This window comes from Cydia pomonella, chromosome 10 (genome assembly GCF_033807575.1).
Source record: "Cydia pomonella isolate Wapato2018A chromosome 10, ilCydPomo1, whole genome shotgun sequence".
In the NCBI taxonomy this organism is placed as follows: domain Eukaryota; kingdom Metazoa; phylum Arthropoda; class Insecta; order Lepidoptera; family Tortricidae; genus Cydia; species Cydia pomonella.
Window position 1 is genome coordinate 13746680 of NC_084712.1, and position 22849 is coordinate 13769528.

At 38.8% G+C, this 22849-nt stretch overlaps 3 protein-coding genes across 4 annotated transcripts; 1 reads left to right on the plus strand and 2 right to left on the minus strand.

The window, feature by feature from the left end:
* Positions 1-2587: 2587 nt before the first annotated feature.
* On the minus strand, positions 2588-13921 carry LOC133522166 (intraflagellar transport protein 140 homolog). Of its 2 annotated transcripts, XM_061857394.1 has the most exons (11): positions 12793-13921; positions 11499-12719; positions 9519-11075; positions 8474-8648; positions 7135-7313; positions 6341-6526; positions 5181-5423; positions 4438-4510; positions 4262-4354; positions 3795-3911; positions 2588-3403 (listed from the first exon to the last, which is right to left on the minus strand). In XM_061857394.1, exons 1-11 carry the CDS (start codon positions 12937-12939, stop codon positions 3309-3311), a joined length of 4086 nt encoding a protein of 1361 aa, XP_061713378.1. In that variant the 5' UTR covers positions 12940-13921; the 3' UTR covers positions 2588-3308. The 2 variants fall into 2 exon arrangements, with proteins under 2 accessions (XP_061713378.1, XP_061713379.1); XM_061857395.1 differs by lacking the exon at positions 9519-11075.
* On the plus strand, positions 13913-19537 carry LOC133522168 (ribosomal L1 domain-containing protein CG13096). Its single transcript, XM_061857397.1, has 5 exons — positions 13913-14374; positions 14672-14810; positions 15086-15512; positions 15725-15887; positions 19410-19537. Exons 1-5 carry the CDS (start codon positions 14001-14003, stop codon positions 19501-19503), a joined length of 1197 nt encoding a protein of 398 aa, XP_061713381.1. The 5' UTR covers positions 13913-14000; the 3' UTR covers positions 19504-19537.
* LOC133522167 (nibrin) lies at positions 19529-22050 on the minus strand. The gene has a single exon (XM_061857396.1). It carries the CDS (start codon positions 21508-21510, stop codon positions 19642-19644), a length of 1869 nt encoding a protein of 622 aa, XP_061713380.1. The 5' UTR covers positions 21511-22050; the 3' UTR covers positions 19529-19641.
* Positions 22051-22849: the final 799 nt, after the last annotated feature.

Below are 22849 nucleotides of genomic sequence, written 5' to 3' on the forward strand. Positions count from 1 at the left end.
AAAGAGAAGAGTTGTGGAATGTATGGGGCCCGATACACTCCACGACACTTCTCTATCCGAACAGACTGTATAAACATTAAATATGTCCTTCAAAGAGCAGTATATTTCGACGACCGGTCTGGCCTAGTGGGTAGTGACCCCGCCTATGAAGTCGATGGTCCCGGGTTCAAATCCTGGTAAGGGCACACAGATAAAAAATATATCTTAATTCAAAACGCAAAACTCTCTTGCGCACGGTTGCTTAAATAAAATAATAAATTGCTTAGTCCAATAGATATGTCTTGAGTTAAAAACAACATAATTTTTTAAAGGAGAATAAAAATTATTTAGTTTTATCTTTACACATTTTTAAAGCGAATGGTAGTGATTTGAATTAAGATATTAATTATTCGCCGCAAGAAAAAAAAGTCTTAGCAAGAGATATAGCACCTATAGCACGCTCTTAAAAAACGGTTTTATCTTGAATAACTCTACCTCAAACCAAAAATATTACCAAATTAATTAGAAGAAGCACCAAAATTTTCCTTTGAGACTTTTAAGTTTTTAGGCAAGAGCGATTAATTCTTGGTTTGATGTTCTCAATATACAGTCAAGAGCTAAAGCTATTTAAAAAAAAATTAATAGCACTAAAACTTTGGTTTGAGTCTTTTAAGTTTTTATACAAGAGCCATTAATTCTTGGTTTGATGTTTTCAACCTACAGTCAAGAGCCAAAGCTATTTCAAAGAAGAAGCACCAAAATTTTCCTTTGAGACTAAGTTTTTAGACAAGAGCGAAAAATTCTTGGTTTGATGTTTTCAACCTACAGTCAAGAGCCAAAGCTATTTCAAAGAAGAAGCACCAAAATGTTGCTTTGAGACTTAAGCTTTTACGCAAGAGCGATTAAAAATAAAAAAAATACCTGTCTTTATGTGTAACTTTAGCGATAAGATATTATAAAACTTCGAATGTCGATTTTTTTTTTAGGAAAAAATGAGTTTTAGCCGATATAACAAAACACGTGCTCATTATTTTTTGCTGCTTTCAAACATATACTCAAACCAGCCATTAACTAGCAAGTTCCTTGAGCATCACTTTCTATAGAAGTTAGAAGATTTAGTAACTTTTTAGTACTTTGAAGGCCATTTTCTCCTAACAGGTTGAGTTTGGGCAGCTAAAAAAAAATACGTGTCCGTTATTTTAGACTACTCTATAACATATATCAAAATGAATCAAATCGGAGTCGGACAGTTGGGTACCCTTCCTTGTAAGTACCCGCAACATGAGCCTTACTGAGCTTACTGTGGGACTTTAGTCAAATTGTATAATAATGTCCTATAATATATCTTATACCTTTAAACGAGCAATTCTTGTATATATATATATTTCTGGGATCTCGAAAACGGCTCTAACGATTTCGCTGAAATTTGGTATATGGGGGTTTTTGGGGGTATACAATCGATCTAGATTAGTCTTATGTTTGGGAAAACGCGTGTTTTCGAGTTTTCATGCGTTTTTCTTTCGACGCAGAATATGGTCGCTAATTTCGTATCGCCAGCCACTGTCCGTCTGGTCCAGCGGGTTAAGACGCGGACGGCTAAATGAGTGTTACGGGTTCGAATCTCGCTCGGTGACTATTTTATGTTTTTTTTTATATGTTCAAGTTTACATATTATTTTTTAATTTTTATTGTTTTAGACAAGTTTAATTTAGTAAAAAAATGTAGTTAAGATTATCAACCTATACACCATCATATTACAATAAATAGTTATAACCGAGCAAAGCTACTGGAAATGAAAGGAAATGTACTAGTTTAAGTGATAGGACAGCTACCAGAAACATCACTGTTTGCTATACTATCAATATACTGGATCCAGGCGTCTGGCAGCTGTTTATCATTGTTTTGTTTATTGTTGGTTGTTTAGCTGGAGATCAGAAAATAAGGGCTACTTGAAGGAGTCAAGTTTAAGAGTTCTGGGTTGATGTAGTATTACGGGGAATTATGTATTTAATTTGAATATAACACTGCCAGGAGTTGGGGGAAACAAGTGCCAGGTGATGTTATTTAACTAACTTGTCACTAACGTTATTCAGTCACGGCTCTATAAATGACACAACTTCGGGTTTTTCTCGTACATTAGCACTCCTTTTTTCCATCTGAAAAGTTTAACTTACTTGCCACATAATAACCCATGTGTAAACAGTAGCACATCTGCCAGACGCCCGGATCTAGTAATAAGGATCGCATAGCAAATTAACTGTCAAGTTTTGTTGCTCTTATTATCAATATTATCATGTACTATTTTCCGGATCTAGACCTTAGTCTATAAACGCAATTTGTACGACTACAGCATGCAAAAGCGCGAATTAGTAACAGAGCTTGTGCATTCCATTTCCTATTAATATTATAAATGCGAAACTCTATCTGTTACCTCTTCATGCTTACTGCTGAACCGATTTAGATGAAATTTAGTATAGACATAGTTTGAGGTCCTAGGAAGCATAAATATCTATTGGATAGTTTTTATCAATCATCATCGTCATCCTCACTCCAAGCAAGCAGACGGAGTCGCGGGCAAAAGCTAGTGCTACAACAAAAAGAGAAAATGTCGTATTTTATAACATTTTATTTTTATTTCATTTAGTTAGGTACATTACGGACGGATTGTTTCCACAATTTAAATAGACGGATTTTAAACTTATTAACTACATTACTATTCCTTCAAATAAATAACTCTAGCGGCCCGATTTGAAGAATGAGATTGAGATACGATAATGATAAGTTCTGGTTTAGATAAGTTCTCATTTAGATATCGTTTCCATGTCGTATAATTGACAGAAGCAGCTCGATTCGGGCAACCAATGTCACTTCGACGTTAGAAATATCGTAGATAGATCTTATTGGGATAACAGCGGAATCGAAATAAACGTCAATTTTGACATGTCGTTTAGTTATCGATCTTTTAAAGATCTTTCCAAGATCTTAAACGTGTCTTAATCATTCTTCGTATCGGGCCGTCGGATGGTTCCTTTAAGAACTCACATTCACGAAAGCACGTTTCTCACCGAACGGGCAGAGTCGGGACGCGTCGGAGCGCATTTTCAATGCGCCTATACATTATGTATGACAGATGCGATGGAGACCGTCCGGAGCCGTCCGCGTCCGCCAGGAGACGACCGGCTCGGCCGTACAAATTTGAAATGCGCTCCGAGGCGGCCCGACTCCGCCTGTTTGGTGGGAATCGTACTTATGACACTAGCAGTCTCGTTGTGTCGTTCGTTGTATATGTAAAGAGCGCGTTTTCCTGTTTAATTTGCGCCTTTTTGTAATTAAATTAGTTCCTCTATACTCTGATCCGTTGAATCAACCGACTGGGTGTCTTCTTGAGGTTGCTGGGTCAACTTTTGTAATTGTTTCTCAAAAGCTGCAAGAAAAAGGCGTTTTTAATAAACATTAACATCCTGTAGCCTTACCACGAGCTTGTCATTAACATACCACTGACATATTTGCTAGCGTGTACGTAACTTACTTTCTATGCATGTCGCTCGTACTGGCATATTAGTGCGAGCGAAATGTATATAGGAAGTAAGTTATGCAGATGTTAGCGAATGTCAGGGTCAGGTCAGTGACAAGCTCGTGGTAGCTGTACTGGTTTTCTACACCGTGTGCAATACGATACGATACATTCTTTTATGGAAAAGAAGTTGTAAAAATAAGTTTCTTCTCTCTTCACAACAGATGATAAAATTAAGATCATCATATTCCTAATCGACCAAGTGTTTCTCAGAAAATCAAATGTCTTCTTTTATGCTTACTTGGGATATCAGGATGGCTTGGTGCGAACTCAACCATTAACTTGAGGACTTTCTCCTCAGTGACTAGTCCAGGGCGTCCGCTTAACGCTCTTAGCAACTGCTGACCGCTCGCCACTCCTGAAACAACATTGTATATTTACGCTATGTACCTAAGCATTTTCCCCCGATTCGGACTTCATAATAACAGCAACATTCTCAACCATATGTCGACCTTATGTCTGTGTAATAAGCGTTAATAGTGCTCAATGTCCTGCAAAACCGAACTGTGTTTAAAAGACCGATAAGTTACTCTATGGTTTATGGTTTGTGCTAGTGTTACAACGGCAAAACATTGCAGTGATGCAATAACTATGCATCGGTCGGATTAGGTCGAAACTTTTGTTGAAGGCGCGCAGTGTGGACGAGCACGTGAGCCGGCGTAATTTTTTATTTGTGAAGTTATGTGAAATAAGCTATCAAGTATCTACCGGCATTCGTTTCTCCGGATTCCAAAAGTTTCTTCAAATCCAAAAATTTCTTCACAAGTGTAGTCTGCTCTTGAAGCGCCATTATTTGAGACCCTGAAACATAATAACACAAGATAATAAATAGCTAATTAACGGATAAAAATGAACAAAAAAGTGTAAAATGCACAAATCAGCACCTGTCTCAGGATCCGATGTTTTTGATAAGCATCTAGTAGCTTCTTTGAGCGCTTCTAACGCTTTCTCAAAATTCTGGAACAAATATTATTAAGTACATTGTTATTAAATACACATCATATTTTTTAAGGGGCCTCAGGCCTCTAGTTGCATCATTAGTAGTCTCCTTTGAGCTTTGATGAAACCCTCTGATCCTAATTGGTATTTTCATTATAATCGAATCGACAAAAATTTGGCCGGGAAATGAACGCGTTTAGAAATATAAACCTACCAATCATAAATTAGGAGTTGACTCGACAGAATTGAAACGGTTACTTCTTGATATTCTCACTTCATATTCTCAGTTTCCCATGCGCCTTGGCCCTCATATAAAAGTGTAGTATATGGCGTGTCATATCGGCGCGGGTGCGCCAGTCGGCGTCCCTCAGGTAGTAACTAAATGGTTTAGAATGAATAAATCTTGATATTCCACTTCGATCTTGTTCCGTTGGCTCTGCTTTAGATTTATATACTCACGCCATACCCGTCCACTTCCATCTTAGCGCACTCCGTGTCGAAAGCGGCCAGTTTGCCGCGCGCATTGGCCCTGGTATAAAAATGCAGTATGTGGCGCGTCCGATTGGCGTCAGTGCGCCAATCGGCGTGCCTCTTCAGGTAGTGAATAAATGGTTTGGAATGAATAAATCTTGATATTCGATTGTGTCATTGTTCACATTCACAACACATTGTTGATTGATATACTCACGCCATACTCGTCCACTTCCATCTTAGCGCACTCCGCGTAGAACGCCGCCAGTTTCCCGTGCGCCTTGGCCCTGGTGTAGAAGTGCAGGACGTGGCGCGTCAGGTCGGCGCGCGCGCGCCAGGCGGCGTGCCTGCGCAGGTAGTCCGCGGCCATGAGCTGCGCGGCGCGGTCGCGCGTGGCCGCCGCGAACGTGGCGATGCGGTCCGCGTCGCCGGAGCGCATGAGCCATCGCATTGCTCCCGCCTCAAAAATAATTGTAGTCTCTCTTATCATTTCCGAAAGCAAACTGACCATAAATAAGTACGTAACTTGAAAATGGCGTCCATACTTCCAAACCGTAAACAGCTTTTTAGTGACCAAATCAAAGTGAGGCAAGTTTTAAAAACTATCTTAGCGCCATTGGATAGAGGAGTTTAGCGAAACAAAATTTTTAATATTTGGAGATTTATATATATAAATGTTCGTATAGCATCGACAGCCAAGTGGTATTTTTATTGCCTGAAAATAATATCATTATATGCAAAGAAAAAATGTTTAAAATTTAATGAATGTTTCCGTCAAAAAGGAAGCCGCCATTATTGTGACGTCATAATAGCAGTGCAGTAACCAATAAACGTCAAACGTGAACTGCAAACTTTCTGCCGTTGTTATAAATTTAACACTCGTTTCTGGTATAGGTGTTTCTGTAAAAATGTTTGGGCGCCGTTTTCGGTCACGTGACATACAGATAATAAAACTACTATTTTAATTATTTTGAAATTAAAAATGAATATCAATTTTTTTCATGTTTAACAAATATTATGTTTTAAAATAGTATTAGGTAAATTCGTATTTCTTATGGTAAAAAGTATATAAATAACATCTTTCATATTTTAATTTTGATAGAAGAAACTCTCTTATCTCACATGTTTTTATTTTACATACTTAAGTGGCTAGCATTGAACGGCGAAAGATACGAGTTTATCGGAAATCTAGCTGTGCTCGACTTTAACGCCATTTGATTTCACTAACCGCTCAGCCAGCCCAGCTCCCCTGTCAGTGGTACACACTGTTGTGCACTCGCGACCCGTTTAGATAAATTGTATTTCCAGACAACCGTTACTGTTTTCACGCCGTAAACGACCCGCGACCTTATCAGATTGAGCCATATCTCTCGTCACCTTGTCGCCGGTGCTGGCGAGTCGCTTGGCCGCGTGGTGGTACAGGCCGCGCGCGCCGAGCACGTCCGCCAGCCGCCGCAGCAAGGCATCCCGGCCCGCTGCGCCCGCCGGCGCCGCTAGCCGCTCAGCCAGCTCCTCGGTCAGCGGTGCCGAGGATTGCTCCACTATGTCCAGCGCTTCCTCGTACTGATAACCGAAAAATAACAATTAAATTAAATACGCAGGACGTCGTATGAGGTCAAGTCAAGTAACACTATGTTATACAGAGTGGATTTTTTATATAGGGCACTAAGCATTTACCAAAATTACTAAGATCTCAAAACGGATTCTCAAAGGTTAGCTAGAAGAGATCCCTTTTAGGGATAAGTTTGCCTTTGTACATAACAATTTTTTATCTGTTTTATGTTAACCTGTTTATGTTCAATAAAGTGACATACATACATACCTACATACATTAGTGCCAAAATGCCTAATCCAGAATGCCTATTAGTTTTCGCAAAATACCTACTACATTGCTAAAATGCCTAAACTTCAAATCGATATGGTGTCATAATACCCAAATATACTCAAATATAATTAGGAATTTAGCGATACGATAATTTTTAAAATTTGGATATTTTGGGACTTAGCGATATGAATGAAAGTCGTATCTTGTAACATTCGGCCATTTTAAGTAGAAAACCATTTGATATTAAGACATTTTAGTTTAGAATAAAATAATGACAAAGGCATTAGGAAATTTAGATACATGTAAACCAAAGCTAATTAATGATGATAAGCATTTATACAGGTACCTCCCCGGCGGTAGCAAGCAGCGCGGCGGCATGCGAGTGGTGCTCGGCGCGGCGCAGGTGCGCGGCAAGTTTGCGCGCTAGGCTTGGCTCTACTCGCTCTCCGAGGGACTCCACCGCCGCGAGCATGGCGCTCGTGTCGCCGCAGCCCAGCGCCAACCTCAACGCCATGTGCGGCTTCCCTGACCAATCAAACAAGTTGAGGTTCAGTCAGGGATAGATCGAAAGGGACTTGACAACCAAAGCCAAGATATTACCTAGGAATAGGTCTGTGTACCTACCCGTTACTACTGGTTTCGGTCATTTACGTAAAGTATGTCAAGGCATAAAACTTGTGGCTTTGTAAGCTACCCCTAGACCTCGCCAGCGCCAATGAGCCCACCATTTTCAAAAATTTCCAAAACCTGAATCGACAAGTTCTACACTTATAATTATTAAGGTAGATTAAAAGGTAACTAAATATATGACGCCTTGCCAGATTACACATATAAAGATACAAGCAAATCTCGTCCTTATGGCAAGCGATAGTGGCACGTTTTGCCGGCCGAAGTCACATATGAAATTGTATGTTCGGCCTACAATGTAACCTAATTCTTACATACAATAAAAACTTTGAACTTACTTACCAAATTTTTCATGAGACAACGAGAAACATGTATAAATAACCCCTAGGATACCAGCCAGACAGGCGATTGAAAGCATTTTTTCATCACACTTGCTAGAAAAAGATCTTATTTCATGCAGGTGTGCTGAAGGACAAATGCCTATTTTGTTCCCTCGGGAGTTATGGATTGTGAAAATAAAAGCTATAACTCTCTAGGGAGTTATAGCTTTTTTTTAAATTATATCACTTATTCATACAAACCAAGTAGCATAAATGAGTTTTACTTTAAAAATACTGACGTTTATAATTTAATATTTTTGTTTATATTTAAAATTATTTAATTTGATAGCCGTTTAAAATATTTTTACATAATTTTCAATCGTGGCTGAATGCCGAATAAGTCTGTGCCTTCGATGCCTCACCTGCCAAGAAATTACAAAATGGCGGACGAATGTTTGATATGTCACTGTAATTAAAAATTATTTCGCTTAAAATTTAGTTTTTCTTCGCAAGTGTGATGAAAAACATTGTGTGTAACTCCGGGGGTAAGAATATTACAAACTCAAACCTCCAGCCTGCGGCTGTCGGGAATTACCACCCTGAGCGTATCCAAAATTTCACTTACCCCCCTCGTTGCACAATGTACTATTGCTCAAACTGAAACGGGAAACTTCGCTCTCGCTTGATCAATAAAACAAACGAACTCAGGAGACTAAAGGAGAGTTAAGACATTCTTACCGGCCTTCTGATACAGGGCGATGGCTTGCTCACTCTGTTCGGCAGTCTCCAGTATCGTGGCAGCGTGCAGCGCGTGCGTGGTCGAGGCGGAGCCGGCGCGCCAGACGAGGTGCCACGCGCTCGCCTCCGCCGCAACGCGAATGGCAGACGCTACAGCCCCGCTTTTTATGTATAGCTGTAAGGCATAAAACGAGTAGGTTCCTACAAAAAAAATTATATGAAATTTAACCAATTACTGTTAGTACCCACATGCTTATGCCACTGGCATTTCTACCTTCACTTTACACTTCTATAACTTCAAACACTATGTTGTGTGTTACGATCTTACCATGCAGAACTGTAGAGAGAGTTCATCTAAGTTATAATCATCTAAATTAATAAATATCATTAAAAGCCATGTTGATGTCCTACTATACTCAGTAAAATTTCCTTCACTGTTCCCTCGAGAAGGTCAAGGCACTTTCGTCCCATTAGTATTAACCAGGCTTCAGGCTTCCACTAAATATAGGAAAAACAGTTTTTTGTGCAGGGCAGGCATGAGTTTAAATAAAGCTTTACTTAATTTAAACTTTGATATATTGAGTGATAGCATTTCAGTAATAAGAAATAAATGAATTGCATTTTATATGGGTGATACTTCTAGCGCAGGTTCGGGCTCGGCTTACTAACATGTAGTTACATAGGTATGTAGGTTTCGTAGGTACATTTAGATTTTATTGTATTTTGGATTCTCGTAAAGTTTTGTACAGTCAGTGGTGGAAGTGCAGTGCTTTATGAATGAATTCCATTCCTTATGTGTCCATACAGTTTTGCAGCTTGCTGTACACATTAACCTTGGCTTGTGCTGTAGGTAGGCACATGTGTATGTAACTGAACTGTAATTATATTTGATCTTTGTTATATTTAATTTTTTATAAGTGAGAACCTGTAATTGGCTCTGTTATTTCTATTGTATGTTATAGAAATGTTATTCCATGTATGTAATAAAAAATAAAATAAAAATAAATAAATAAGTATGTGACGTACTTATATGAGCCTTAATTACCTTTACTGCAGTCTCAATCTGGTCCGGTTGCATCTCCAAATATCGCGCCATTTGATACATGGCTGCCGGGTGCTTATTGCACAACTTCTCAGCCTCTTCAATCCTGTGCATGTGACATAACAGCCGCGTTTGCTCCCCAAAGTCGTTCGCGCGAGCGTAGGCATCCAGGGCGCCGTCCAGCTCCCCTATACTTTCCTGATAGTGACCCCACCACATTATGAGATTCGTGTCGTTAGAATTAGCTACGTACTGTGCTAGCACGGACGCTTGGCCTTGAGCTATCAGCATTCTAGGCACATGTGGCACCAACGTCCCAGCGCTTTCAAACAATTTTAACGCCGCATTAGTCTCCCCATTGGCCCACATAATCTTCGCCAATTTATGCTGAGCACTTTTGATAAGCAGAATGTTCTCTCCCTCATCACTGCCATTTGTTATCTCTTGGAGACCACCTTCTTTTGCCGACACAAGACGCGTGATTAGATCTGGTCGTTCGGCCTCTCTAAAGAACTTTTCGGCTTCTTCTAGCATACCTAGATTGATAGCCAGTACGCCGATCTGACAGGTCTCGTCCATATCATTGCCATTCATGGCTTTACGCATCATCAGTGCTCCCTTTATGTTTCCCATTTTGCTTAAGCATACAGCCCCCACGTCTGGTCTTCTACGAGCCACACATTCTTTGGCTAAACTGTCCCAAATCACAGAACTTCTACTCCCCGTTATATTTGTTCCCACAATAACTGCTTTTTCCAAGTTTCCGGCCGTCATACAATATAAAAAGTCAAGGGTTTGTTTCACATTCGTAGCATCATTAGTAGACTCTTCGAATTCATGCATTAATATTTTTTTGATACTCTGTTGAGATAGAATTACGACGTGAGGAGTATAGAGAGAACACAACATAAAGTCGGACATAAAGTATTCCTCAGAATTCGGACACCAGTTCCTGTACTCATAAAGGCTCCCCTCGTGGCAGAAGAATAAGTGAATTCGGTCCACATCAGCCGATCGCATGTGGACAGCGACAATTCTTTGGTCATTACCATCCCACACGATGGCTATTGGTACACTTTGGTAAGGCGGTGCTTGACTGTCGGAAAGAACCGTACTCGTTATGACATCATTCGCTGCATCCCATAAGTATAGTGTTGGATCAGGTGCTAGGCCTGCATTAGCAATGCTCAAGCAAATATATCTTCCACTGCAATTAACTGAAGCTCTCATAACTTCGCCAAAGTCCTCGATCATTTGATAGCAATTTTTAGGGGGATAAGGCATTCTAAGTCCTTTTTTTGTTATCTCTGCGAGTTTAAGAGTGCCATCCATTGTCGCTATAACAATAAATTTCCCCGTATATGTGACTCCAATAGGTTCGCCTTCACCCTCAGTGCTCGGAAGAATACCCAAGTTGTTTCCAGTGACGGAGTAGCATTCGATGTGGGGATTAACCACGCCCACCAACACATCATTGTTTAATATGAGAACATCTGTTTTCCACGGGAATGAGCGCACGAGGGAAAATTTTATGTCATTGTCTTTACTGCACATCCAAACCTATAAGGGTGATGCAAATACATATTAAATGAATATGAGTGATTTACAGAAAATCAACATTAGGTCCCCTTTAGAAATAAAGCTACCCATTTTGCGGTTATCACACTGGCACCGCAACCAGATGCGGTGACTGTGCGCAAGTACTGAAGGTGTCTAGTCTCTGTGTCGTTGTCTGTCATCCGGATGCGGCACCAGTGTTAAGACAAGGCGGTCTTAGATTATACTCTTAAGTACAAAATAGTTAGGTAATAATAATGCAAAGTGAAACAAGCTTCCAGCCAGCTTTAAACAGATCCGCTGTGATGCCCCTTGCTCCAATTCTCTACCATTACAGCCTACAATGGACACATAAAATGGCTTGGTTCTGGGGCCTGAACTAAAAAAATTTTAATAACATTTCTTTATTGTTAGGTTATTATTTACCTGTACTTCTTTTCCATCTCCAAGAGCTACATATTGATCTTTAAATGCAAAAGCTCTGACAGTGACCTGAGTTTTAATACTAGCTGTCAGCTCCATTTTATTGGTAATAGCAATTTCATAGGCAGATTTTTGTACCATCCAAACATTTGGTGTGTAACCCCAACACACCGGCTGCTCTCTTAGGATAAATACACTGGTTATACAGTTAACATGCAGCAGAGGATTCATCAGACCTTCAGATCCCCAACTGACTTCTTTCACAGTCCCTTTTATACTAGTACTGCTTATTAACTTCCAATGGTTTCTGTGATCTCTCCTCCAAAAATATAAGTTGCCTTGGGATGTCCCACAGCATAAAGTATCACTTAAATTGCAGTAGCTAATACTGGTGAATATGTCCCCTGCAACAACCTCATCATTTTCATTTGGCAACACATCATTGTCTCCATTTTCACTGTCCCAAACTCTTATTAAATTGTCCCCAGTTATAACAGCTACACAATAATTACCAGTAAGAACTATTGCTTGGCCATTCCTGGCTGCCATTCTAACATGTGTATCTGTAGTGATATTCCCATCATCAGAGGTGATGAATCTTGTCAAGCTTAGAGCTCCGCCATTTTCCCAAGCTATTAATAGGTAAACATTGCTTATCATGCCCATGAATATTATATTTCCTGGAGCGTTAAGAACCTCTGAACAAGAACCGGCATGGTCAATATATAAAATGGCTCCATTATCTTGTGCTGCATAGCACGCATGATTGTCTGGCTGGGAGCCCTCTCTCATCCTGGCAGTTGTCCGAGGTCTCCATGCAGCCAGTGCATCTAGTGCATTCTCATCACCAGCTACTGCAGCTCTAGCTAATCCTCTTATAGAAGTCTCCCCAGTTGGGCGAACAGGACAAAAAGTTACATGGGTAATAACATCACCAAGTTGATGGTGGAAAGAAGTTAAAGGTGCTCCCGAGGCTGATTGCCAACCAGATAGAGAGCCAGCAGCATCTGCGGCTAGCAATCGACCACCTCCCAGGCTAAAGGCAACCGTGGTCAAAGCAGCATTGTGGGGTGCTTCAAGGCGCGCCCAAGAGTACTCAAGCCAGATGTAAAGCTCACCTCCATCCCAACCAACTACTAGTAGCTTTCTGGTTGGATGCCAAGCCATTGCTGTTACTTGATTTGAAAGTAATATTGGCCATTCACAGCCTTCTAATGCCAGTCCCTGTAAGTTAAAACTTATTCAAATAACTGCATTACCACTGGTACTAATAGGTAAATAAAGAAATTAAACTTACATTTTCATGAAATATTGTCACAAAGCCTCCTTTTTCTTGGTTATACGAACCTAAAGCCAAGAGAGGCAAGGATGGATGCCAGGAACCCAGAGTTGACACAACATTGCTGTCAGTAAAGTTCAGTTTACTGTCGATGTACAAAGTCATTATGGTCTAGTTCCAAATTAGGTACATAACTTAATTCCAGCTTCGTCAAACTTGGACGGGAAGTAAAATGCTATTTCTTATATATTATGTCCAATAGATGACTAAATATTTTGTGTATTTTATTTGGTTGTCATGACAACCTACCTAGCGAATTTTTTTTTAGTCCATCAACCTGGTGACAGTTACTTTTAAGGCTTCTACAGACCTTGCAACAAATGGCGTACGATTTTACGAGCAATGGATCGATCAAATGCTATAATGTGTTAAGGGGCCACTGATTACCACTTCGCCGGGCGATATCGCAAAAGTTGACAATCGCGAATAGGCGGGTCCACACAAAGCGAGTATACGCTCGAGGCAATTTTTTTTTTAGAATAGAAATCTTTACTGCGAAACCATGATACATATTTTAAAGAGTGTGAAAACACATGACACCCTGTTAGGACATTGCAAATAATCTTACATCTAGGTAGTTTATGAACAGTAGGACTAGTACATAACATGTAATATTCTGAATTAAATATATACAACATTGTCTTAACTTATTTCTACTAAGAATTAAATAGTCGTACCTAACTTAATATTTAAGTACATAAGGCGTTAATTATATAGGGATACGCGCGCTCAGGCGAGGAAAACGCGCGCACCGTCTCGGCCGAGGCACGTCTATACTTATGCTCGTTCTGTGTGGACCCGCCTAATTACTGACAGTCCTATATCGTCCGGCGATCTGGTAATCAGTGGGCCCCTTTACAAATCGCATGCGTGAAGCCATTATCCAACCATTATCTTATCATATCATATCATACCAAATTTTTATATGACTAAAATGATGCAATGCAAAATTTAGTTGATAGCAAAGAGTAGTATATTATAAATATGGCTGATAGTGTGTGAAGACATATTAATAATTATACTGGCAGCATTGTATTTATGTCATTGTCAATACGATATTGTTTTGTTACCGAATAAACCGAACCAAGTAAACATTTGCACGCGGTTGTTCAAATAACCTTTAATTTTATCCTATTTTGGGTAAAAGCGTTATACGTTTATTTAAAATGGTGTCAATAAAGCAAGCTCCTGTAAAAAAAGCTAAGCGGGATAAGTTACAAAAGCTTACTAAGATAGAAAAGAAAAAGTCCTCAGAAGCAGTTAAGCTAGCAGGCAAGAAAAAACTTAAAGAAAATGTTAAGGAAATTGAAAAAGCAGTGACTCCAGTTAAAGCATCAGAAGCAATAAAAAGTACTAAGAAAAGCAAATATGTCATGCCTTCTAAATATATTAGAGAAGAGCTCGTGGTCAAGTGCCTCTCTGCTCTTCAGCAATTATCTGAGAACTACAAGAATAAAAATACTCTGCTGGAAGATGAGACTGTAATATTTGCGGAAATACATTGTATGAAGATCCAGAACAATTCTGCGAATATAAAGCTGTAAGTTATTATTGTCAGCATTTGATATTCACTTTAAGTAGTAAGATATTTGAAAGTGTCAATTTTTGTTAATTTTTAATGTGAAAAGACTTTGTGGTGTGTCTGTCATATTAATTAATGACTTGAATAAATAGTACATTTTCCAGCAACGGATTAGTAACGGGTCTGTAGTCAGGTACCTCTTGTGTGTTGTATGGACTACACAAAATTGCTACTTTTTGCCTGCAAACTGCACATTTGTTACTTAACAAATTTCTTAAAAAGTTCTCAATAATCTTTCATATAATCTTTTTCTAGGGTACTCCCACACAGTACTGCAGCTTCATCAGGAGAAGTTTGTTTGATCACCCCTGACCTCAAGAAAGGTAGGAAGATAGACCATGAACCTACAGTAGATCACTGGGAAGAAATCCTGAGGCAAGCTGGAGTTACACAAGTATGTGACCAAACATTATATCATAATTTACTGTAGACTTTTTATTGTTATTTTATCTTTACTTCTAAATTGATTGAAAATGTTACATTTAATTCGATTTACAATTTTTGAGAAAAAGTATTTAGATTTTTACTTCCTCACATCATGAAATAAAAGGTTAAAAACCTCATGAACTTTCTTAAAAACATTTTACGCACACTGTCTTTGCTTTCTTCAATAACTAGCCTACATGAGTGCTATTCTATGCAAACCACGGTAACTAATATCTATTCCAGGTTAAAACAGTGCTACCTCTGAGACAACTAAAAGTGGAATATGACCAGTTTGAACTAAAAAGAAGATTGATGACCCAGCATGACTTCATTATGGTGGACACAAGAGTTCTAAGTCATGTCTCTCATATTCTCGGGAAAATGTTCTTCAAGAAACACAACATGTTGATTCCTGTGAGAATAAATGAGAAGGGCGATCTCAAGAAACAAATTGATGTTGGTCTGCGCACTGTAATGCTGCGGCTGCCTGACGGGACTACCTCAGTAGTTAATATAGGGCATACAGGAATGTCCCAAAAAGCTTTAAAGGAAAATATATTGTCCTTGGTGGATCAGTTGAAAGATAGATATCCTGGAGGAGAACCTAATATCAGAGCCATTAATATTAAATTGCCAACATCAATGTCACTTCCACTTTATCTTTCCCTGAGTAAGTAATACTTTCTAGTCTAGTTCAAAAAAACTTAAAGGAAAGAAATATTTCCGTTAAGTTTGTTAAATCCCAGTGAGGCAACAGACACGTAATCTGAGACTTTCTTAGTTATAAATCCAGGTTACAAACTTTCATCTTTCCTTGGAGAAGAAATTTTTGTTGGTAGCAAAATATAATTGTTTGGTTACAAGTAATGATTGTTCTTTCAGGGCCATCAAATGCAGTTAATACTCCAAAGCTAAAACAGAAGAAGCCCAAAAATTTCTCCATATTGGAAGATGAGTTGACAACACTTCATAATGGTGTTGTGAGAGTGGCTCCAGATGGCACAGTTAAAGTCAGGAGAGAACAGATAAACAAAAAAGAAACAAGGTATTGTTAAAATATTTCAGGCAATGTATTTGCAATGTGTCAATGTGAATATTATCTATCATTTATTTCTTATCACCAATAAGTAATAGATGAGGGTAGATATTCCTTATAATGTATCTTAGACCATTCTATAGCTTAAGTTTTATCAAAATCTAAATCATTTTTTTTTTTATTGAAGTCTTTTTTTTTAAGTATTTATTGACAGAATTTTAACAATAAACTTAATAATAATAATAAAGACTACAAATAAACTTAAAGTAAATAAAAAGCGGCCAAGTGCAAGTCGGACTCGCCCATAGGGTACCGTACCATTTATGACGTATTAAAAAAAACTACTTACTAGATCTCGTTCAAACCAATTTTCGGTGGAAGTTTGCATGGCAATGTATATCATATATTTTTTTTAGATTTTTCATTCTGTTATTTTAGAAGTTACAGGGGGGGACACACATTTTTTCACAATTTAGAAAAAAATGATATTAGGAACCTAAATATCATTTTTGAAGACCTAGCCATAGATACCCAACACGTATGGGTTTAAATTTTTTTTTTTTAATTCGTCATTAATAAAAAAAACTACTTACTAGATCTCGTTCAAACCAATTTTCGGCGGAAGTTTGCATGGCAATGTATATCATATATTTTTTTTAGATTTTTCATTTTGTTATTTTAGAAGGTACCGGGGGGGGGGGGGGGGGGACATTTTACCACGTTGGAAGCGTCTCTCGCGCAACCTATTCAGTTTAGAAAAACATGATTTTATAAACCTCAATATAATTAAAGACCTATCCATAGATACCCCACACATATGGGTTTGATGAAAAAAGATTTTTTGAGTTTCAGTTCTAAGTATGGGGAACCCCAAAATTTATTGTTTTTTTTTTCTATTTTTGTGTAAAAATCTTAATGCGGTTCATAGATTCTATGAACCATCTACTTACCAAGTTTGAACAGTATAGCTCTTATAGTTTCGGAAAAAAGTGGCTGTGACATAAACGGACAGACAGACGGACATGACGAATCTATAAGGGTTCCGTTTTTTGCCATTTGGCTACAGAACCCTAAAAACGTCTCCCAAGTCGCTGCCGATAGGTAGTGTGCCCAGGAGGCTGGCCGCATTGCCACGTTGGATGGCAATGCTTATCCTTTGAGCAAAATACTGGCCAGCCTTCTGGTCACCTGTGGCATCTAACGCAAGGCGCGACGCTAGGTCCTTGTAGAGCCGACGCGCACTTGGCCCCCACGGCCCCAGCGTTTCGACCCCAAACGCCTCGAAAATGTAGCTACTGCCGAGGGTGGCGTAGTTTCGGCGTTTGAGGTCTTCGGCCGCGGACGCGGCGCGCCCAGCATCACTGCTGGTACCCGGAAAGTGGGACGGCGCAAGGGTGTCAACGCATGTGGCATCCCAAACTAGAGGCCATCCCAACTTCCAAGGCACCAGAGTCATACCGTCGGGCCTCTTGCCATCATCCCTTGCCAAACCGACAGGCTCCAGTATGGCCGGAACTTTGACACTGACAAAGACCCTTCGGATGGCATCGTTGATGCTGGCGTGTCGGGGTATGCGTCCGGCGCTTCTGCCACAAGAGAGTCCATGGTGATCATCGCTATCCACCATGACACCACAACGGCATTGATGGGGGACGTTCGTTATAGTCCCTAAACGCAAACAAGCTGCCAGTCGAAACGTGGAGTTGTCGATTAGGGTGCCTATTGATGGTGAAGGTAGAGCTTGCAACCACAGTCCCGACTCCCACTCCGCAGTGGCAAGAAGACGAGCTCGATCTGCCGTACCAGTTGACGTATCAACAAGACTATTTCGTACTAGACGGCAGAGCGGCTCGTCCTAATCGAATTGGAATACAATTTTTTTTGCACATCAGATGCATGTGTTCTTACCACACAATGTCACAAAACCAGTGTTCGCCGAAGGTTAATTAGAATTGACCATTAACCATTACAAATTGAACTGTAAACCATATCGGACGATTACAGTTTACGGTTCAGTTTGTAAAGGTTGGTCAATTCTAATTAACGTTCTCGAGTAAAAGTAATAATTCTTAAACTACTGATTCTGGGGTTGGGCCGGTCGAAGTTATTAGTACTCTGACATTGGGGACCTTTTACATCTCCAGATTTAATGTGTTTTTAACCATAGAGACTATACATCTCTATTGTATTGTATTAATTATTTATTTTAAGATTATTATAATGTAATGTTTACCCAGGTATTGGCTGTTGTATTTATAAATGTTGTTATGTATTTTTCATGTCACTATATGATGTTACTATAAATGTTGTATTGACTTGTAAAAGAGCCCTTGAGGCCTACTTGCAGAATAATTTTTTGAATTTTGAAGTATTAAACAGATGGCGCCATCATAGCTTGCCCTGTCAATCCCTAGAATTGTGTCAAATTCTTGTTTTTTTTTTGGAATTTTGTGACCTGGATTCCAGTACTTTAAGCCAAATCTCATAGAACAAAACTAGAGACAGGGGCAAGCTATGATGGCGCCATCTATGCAAACCTTTGACAGTTGCCAACCCCAAATTTGAAATATACTATGTTAATACAATGCCTGCTTGGTTACTGAAAATTCAGACTTCAGAAGTTATATGGGGGTCGAAAATGCCCTGAACTGCTTCGAGAAAAGGATGGTACGGCCGTGCCGCTTTTTTGCACGACCTGATGAGATGTATTCAATGTATTTCTTTTCTGTTAAACAATAGTTCTTGTAGTAGGTAAGGAAACGCCAAGCCCCATTTTTGACTAAGGTGTAGTTTGTGAAGTTAGGTTAGGCCGGTTAGGGCGTGCAGAGTAAGCTTGGCTCTGATAACTTTTTGACAGTGCGAGTCATTATGGTCTCGTCTTGGCAAAAATGTTTTCGGTGGGATGTTACCTATCGACTGGTGTACTTATTAAAAGCTTTTTTCTTATACGGCATTTACACTTAGCATGAGTACACACCTTGACAGTATGTTTCACTATGAATTACAAGAAGTTTATTAGGTCGAACTGTCGCGTCACGTCACTCTTAAGCTATCTCTATAACTCACCTTACACCCCCTCAGGGCTTCCAAACAGTTGCTGAAAACATAATCAAAATAAACAGTTGCGATTCTGGCCTTGTAGTCATTTTAGTTTGATTATAATAGTTTTGGGTTTTATATGACTAAACTTGTAAGATCACATAAGGATGGTAAATCATATATCCAGCCAAAGCGATGTTGTGTTATTACATTACGATACAAGTGCGAAAAATAGGAAAACGCAACGAGTGGCGATAAATTAAAACGCGGCCGAAGGGAGTGTTGTGAATCGACACGAGTTGCGAATTACCTATTCGCATATGTATCGTACGTTTAACAGTACATAATGGCCTTTTAAATTTTCGACATATTTACGTAATGTGCTAATTATCGTACTAGTCTGGTAAAGTAGCACCATATGTACTATATAATCTTCTACATTGGGTGATTGGGTTAAATTACGTTAGTATCTGGCAGTGTTTATATTTACAGTGACACAGAAGAAGACACCGAGGATGTGGAAGAAATGGAGGAAGATGAGGGAGAAAAAGAAGAGGAAGAAGAACCAGCAGAAGACTCAGACTAGTTCTTTTTTATATTAATAAAACATCATCTTTAAATTGTTTTTAATTTTGAACATAACCTAATACTAAATTATTGGAAGAATCACAATTTGTTCATTCAATATTTATTGCATAATCTGCATAAGAACATACCTATATGGTCATTCAGTATCACTTGTAGTCAAACTACTTATTTCATTGACATCAAAACCTTCAGGTTTAATGATGCTCATTGATGATTTAGGTATGATTGTAACCTGCATTTTAACAGGCCACACTTTCTTGAACTTTTTGAAATTCTTTCCTTGGTCAGTTTGGTCCTCAATTTTCAGTAATTCTTTCTTTACTATTAAGTCCCGTCTGATCTTTACTATAGTGGACCCTAGATCTAAGTCACTCATTCGGCTGTGCAGGTCTTCATCATCGGATTCCTCTTTCTTTAGAGCAACGGTGTTTTGTGCTGCAGTGGAAGAGATCTCTTGAGGTGTCTCTTTAGAGGATAGAGTTCTAGTTTCAAACATTTTTTTTATAGACAATTGCTTGGAATCAGAATTTTTTGTTGTATCCTGAACAAAGTTGAATAGGTCATCATCATTTTCAACAGTGTCTAAATTTTTTCTGGCTGGTTTGAAGAAATTTAGTTTTTTCTCAGTTGCCTTAGTTGACTTCTCAGAATCAGCTGCCAGATTGATAAAATTGAAGGCATCATCATTAGACTCACTAGTGTCTATTGCCATTTTCTTATTCTGATTACCTTGTGCTTCCTCATCGGTCAACTTTCTTTTAGCACCATCAGCACTCGGTGACGGGTGCGTAGGAGTAGTTGCTACCTTTTTAGTTAAATTCATAATGTTATCAGAGATATCTTCAGTTAATTTTCTTTTGGCACTAACATTGTCAGTGTTAACCACAGTAGATGTGTTAAAACTGTTGTGTTTTGGTGTTAAACTTTCATTTATCATGACATTTTCTTTCTTGCACTGCAATTTTTGCGTTTCCTGTGTGTCTTGTGCAAGAATTTCCATCTTTTTATTATTAGAAGTTGTTGGCTGCTTAAATACTTCAGAAGTGAAGCTAAACTCTGGATTGCAATATTTGTCTATAGAACAATACAATATGGCCAGGCCAATTTCAGCATCAGCAACGGCCCTTTTCCCTTTGCTGTTGAGGTAGTTAATGATATCATTTATCTGATTTCTTTGAGCTTGAGATTCTTGAGAGGTGTTACCAATGTTGTATTGAATTACAACAACATCAGGGCTGACAAGCATAGATTTGGTCATCTTGGATTCACTCAATAATAAGGGCAGAGCAGAGCTCTTAAGTAAAACCGGTTTATACATTTCAAGTTGTCTTCTTGAAAAGAAAATGAACTTTTTACCAGTGAATAATTTACTCCTTCTTTCATCAGGAAAAAACATAACATCTTCTTTATTGATAGTTGACTCTATGACTTGCGGGGTGAAGTTGTTTGGGTTTGGCAATGGTCTGCTACTTGTAACGGCATGTAAGACATCATTCCAAAATCGAGGTGTAACAATATAAGAGCCCTGTGCCAATGCTAGAACAACTTTTATTGTTAATGTTATAGCTGGCATAGTTAGATATGTGCATGTGTCATCCCAATCACTCTTTAATGAAGCGCCTATTTTACCAAGAACTATTCTTAAATTCTGAAGATTCTCTCCCTTCAAAGTTGATGTGCATGTCACATGCTTGATTTCCTGAACAGTCCATGCACTATTGAGTTTTCCAAATCTTACTACATCATTGTGCTTAAGCTGCACCTTAGAAGTCACTTCTAATCTTTCACTGGTTTGATTCACGAAAGTCCCATACCGAGAACCTAAGTCTTGTAAGTATAAACTGTTCTGCATTATTGACAGACATGCATGTTTTCTACTTATCGAGGCGTCTTCAATAACTGCAAAAATTCCACATTGAGAATCCAAAGTTCTGCCTACTGTTAAATTATTACCTTCTACAATATATATCACTCTTGAATCAATCTGAGAGATTAAACACCACATTTTCTTTTGTTTTCTTCAATTCAACATAACAACAACAGTAAGATACGAACTATCAATCTAATCGGAAACAAGCGGAAGCGGAGGGAACCGATCACAGATAATGTGCCGGCATATGCAAAGTTGCAAACCACAGCAAAGATAAAGTTTTAAAACCCGTATAGACCGTCAATGTAAAGGGCTCCACAGACCTTTGCGATTTATCAGAGTGGTGAAACAGAACGTGAAGAATAGAATGAGACAACGTATCGCAGCCGATATATCGGAAGCGCCCGAGGGTCTACCGCAAGAATCGAAATTCGTTATCTGCCTGTCTATAGTCTCTATCTTTCTTGATAGTAAACAATAGTTGCGATAGAGAGACAAAAAGACGAACGAATGAAGTGGTTGAATGCCAAATTGTATACTATTCTATACTAATGTTTATAGGCGGGCCTGTTCGATCGAGTGGAAGGTGGTTCGTCGTACGTCCGTTAAGGACGTAGCTATGAGCGAAAGCTAGAAAGAGATATGCTGACCGGACCAAGATCGCGGTCCGGTATGCCTTGGGTACTTAATTTTATTTTATTTATTAGGCACACAATATTTTAAGTTGAAGTTTTGGTTGGGAATGCCATCTAAAGCATGTATGCTCAGCATGTAATACACACTAAAGAACGAAAACTACAACAGTACTAACTACACTTAATTATACACAATTTTTAAACACAAAACAATTTGCACAAAGGAAATAAAGCAAAGAACAAAGGTAGATTGAAACACACCTGTAAGATTAATACAAACCTAACGTAATGGTGATTGATGGCAAAGAACTTCCATAACTTGTTTCCGAAAGATGGCAAATTTCGAGTTAAAAATTTAATATGACTATGTTTAGATACCAGGTCGTTGTACTGACTGCACATTCTTACAATAGGGTTGTAAAATGAAGTATTATTTTTATACCTACACTTATAGAGCAAAGGTACGCCCGTCTATTAGTGATACTAGGTCTCATACCTCCTAGTGAGTATTATATTCTTTGGTTGCAAGTATTGGGAGCGTGCACGACTGTCACGCAACCTAGTGTCCGCAATTCTAGGGGAAAACGTCAATTCACTACATCTTATAAAACTACTCCAAAACTAAAAACTACTGAACGGATTTTCATACGACTTTCATCTATCAATAGAGTGATTCTTGAGGAAGGCTTAAGTATATAACTTGTTAAGGTTTTGTGTAAATTGTTTGAAATATAACGATGTTGTCGGAATAAATCACGCTGGCCAGGAGCTTTAATCGAAAACGCTGCCTAATCCGTTTGAGCTATAACAACACAATGTATGGTGGGGTTGTTTCTCAT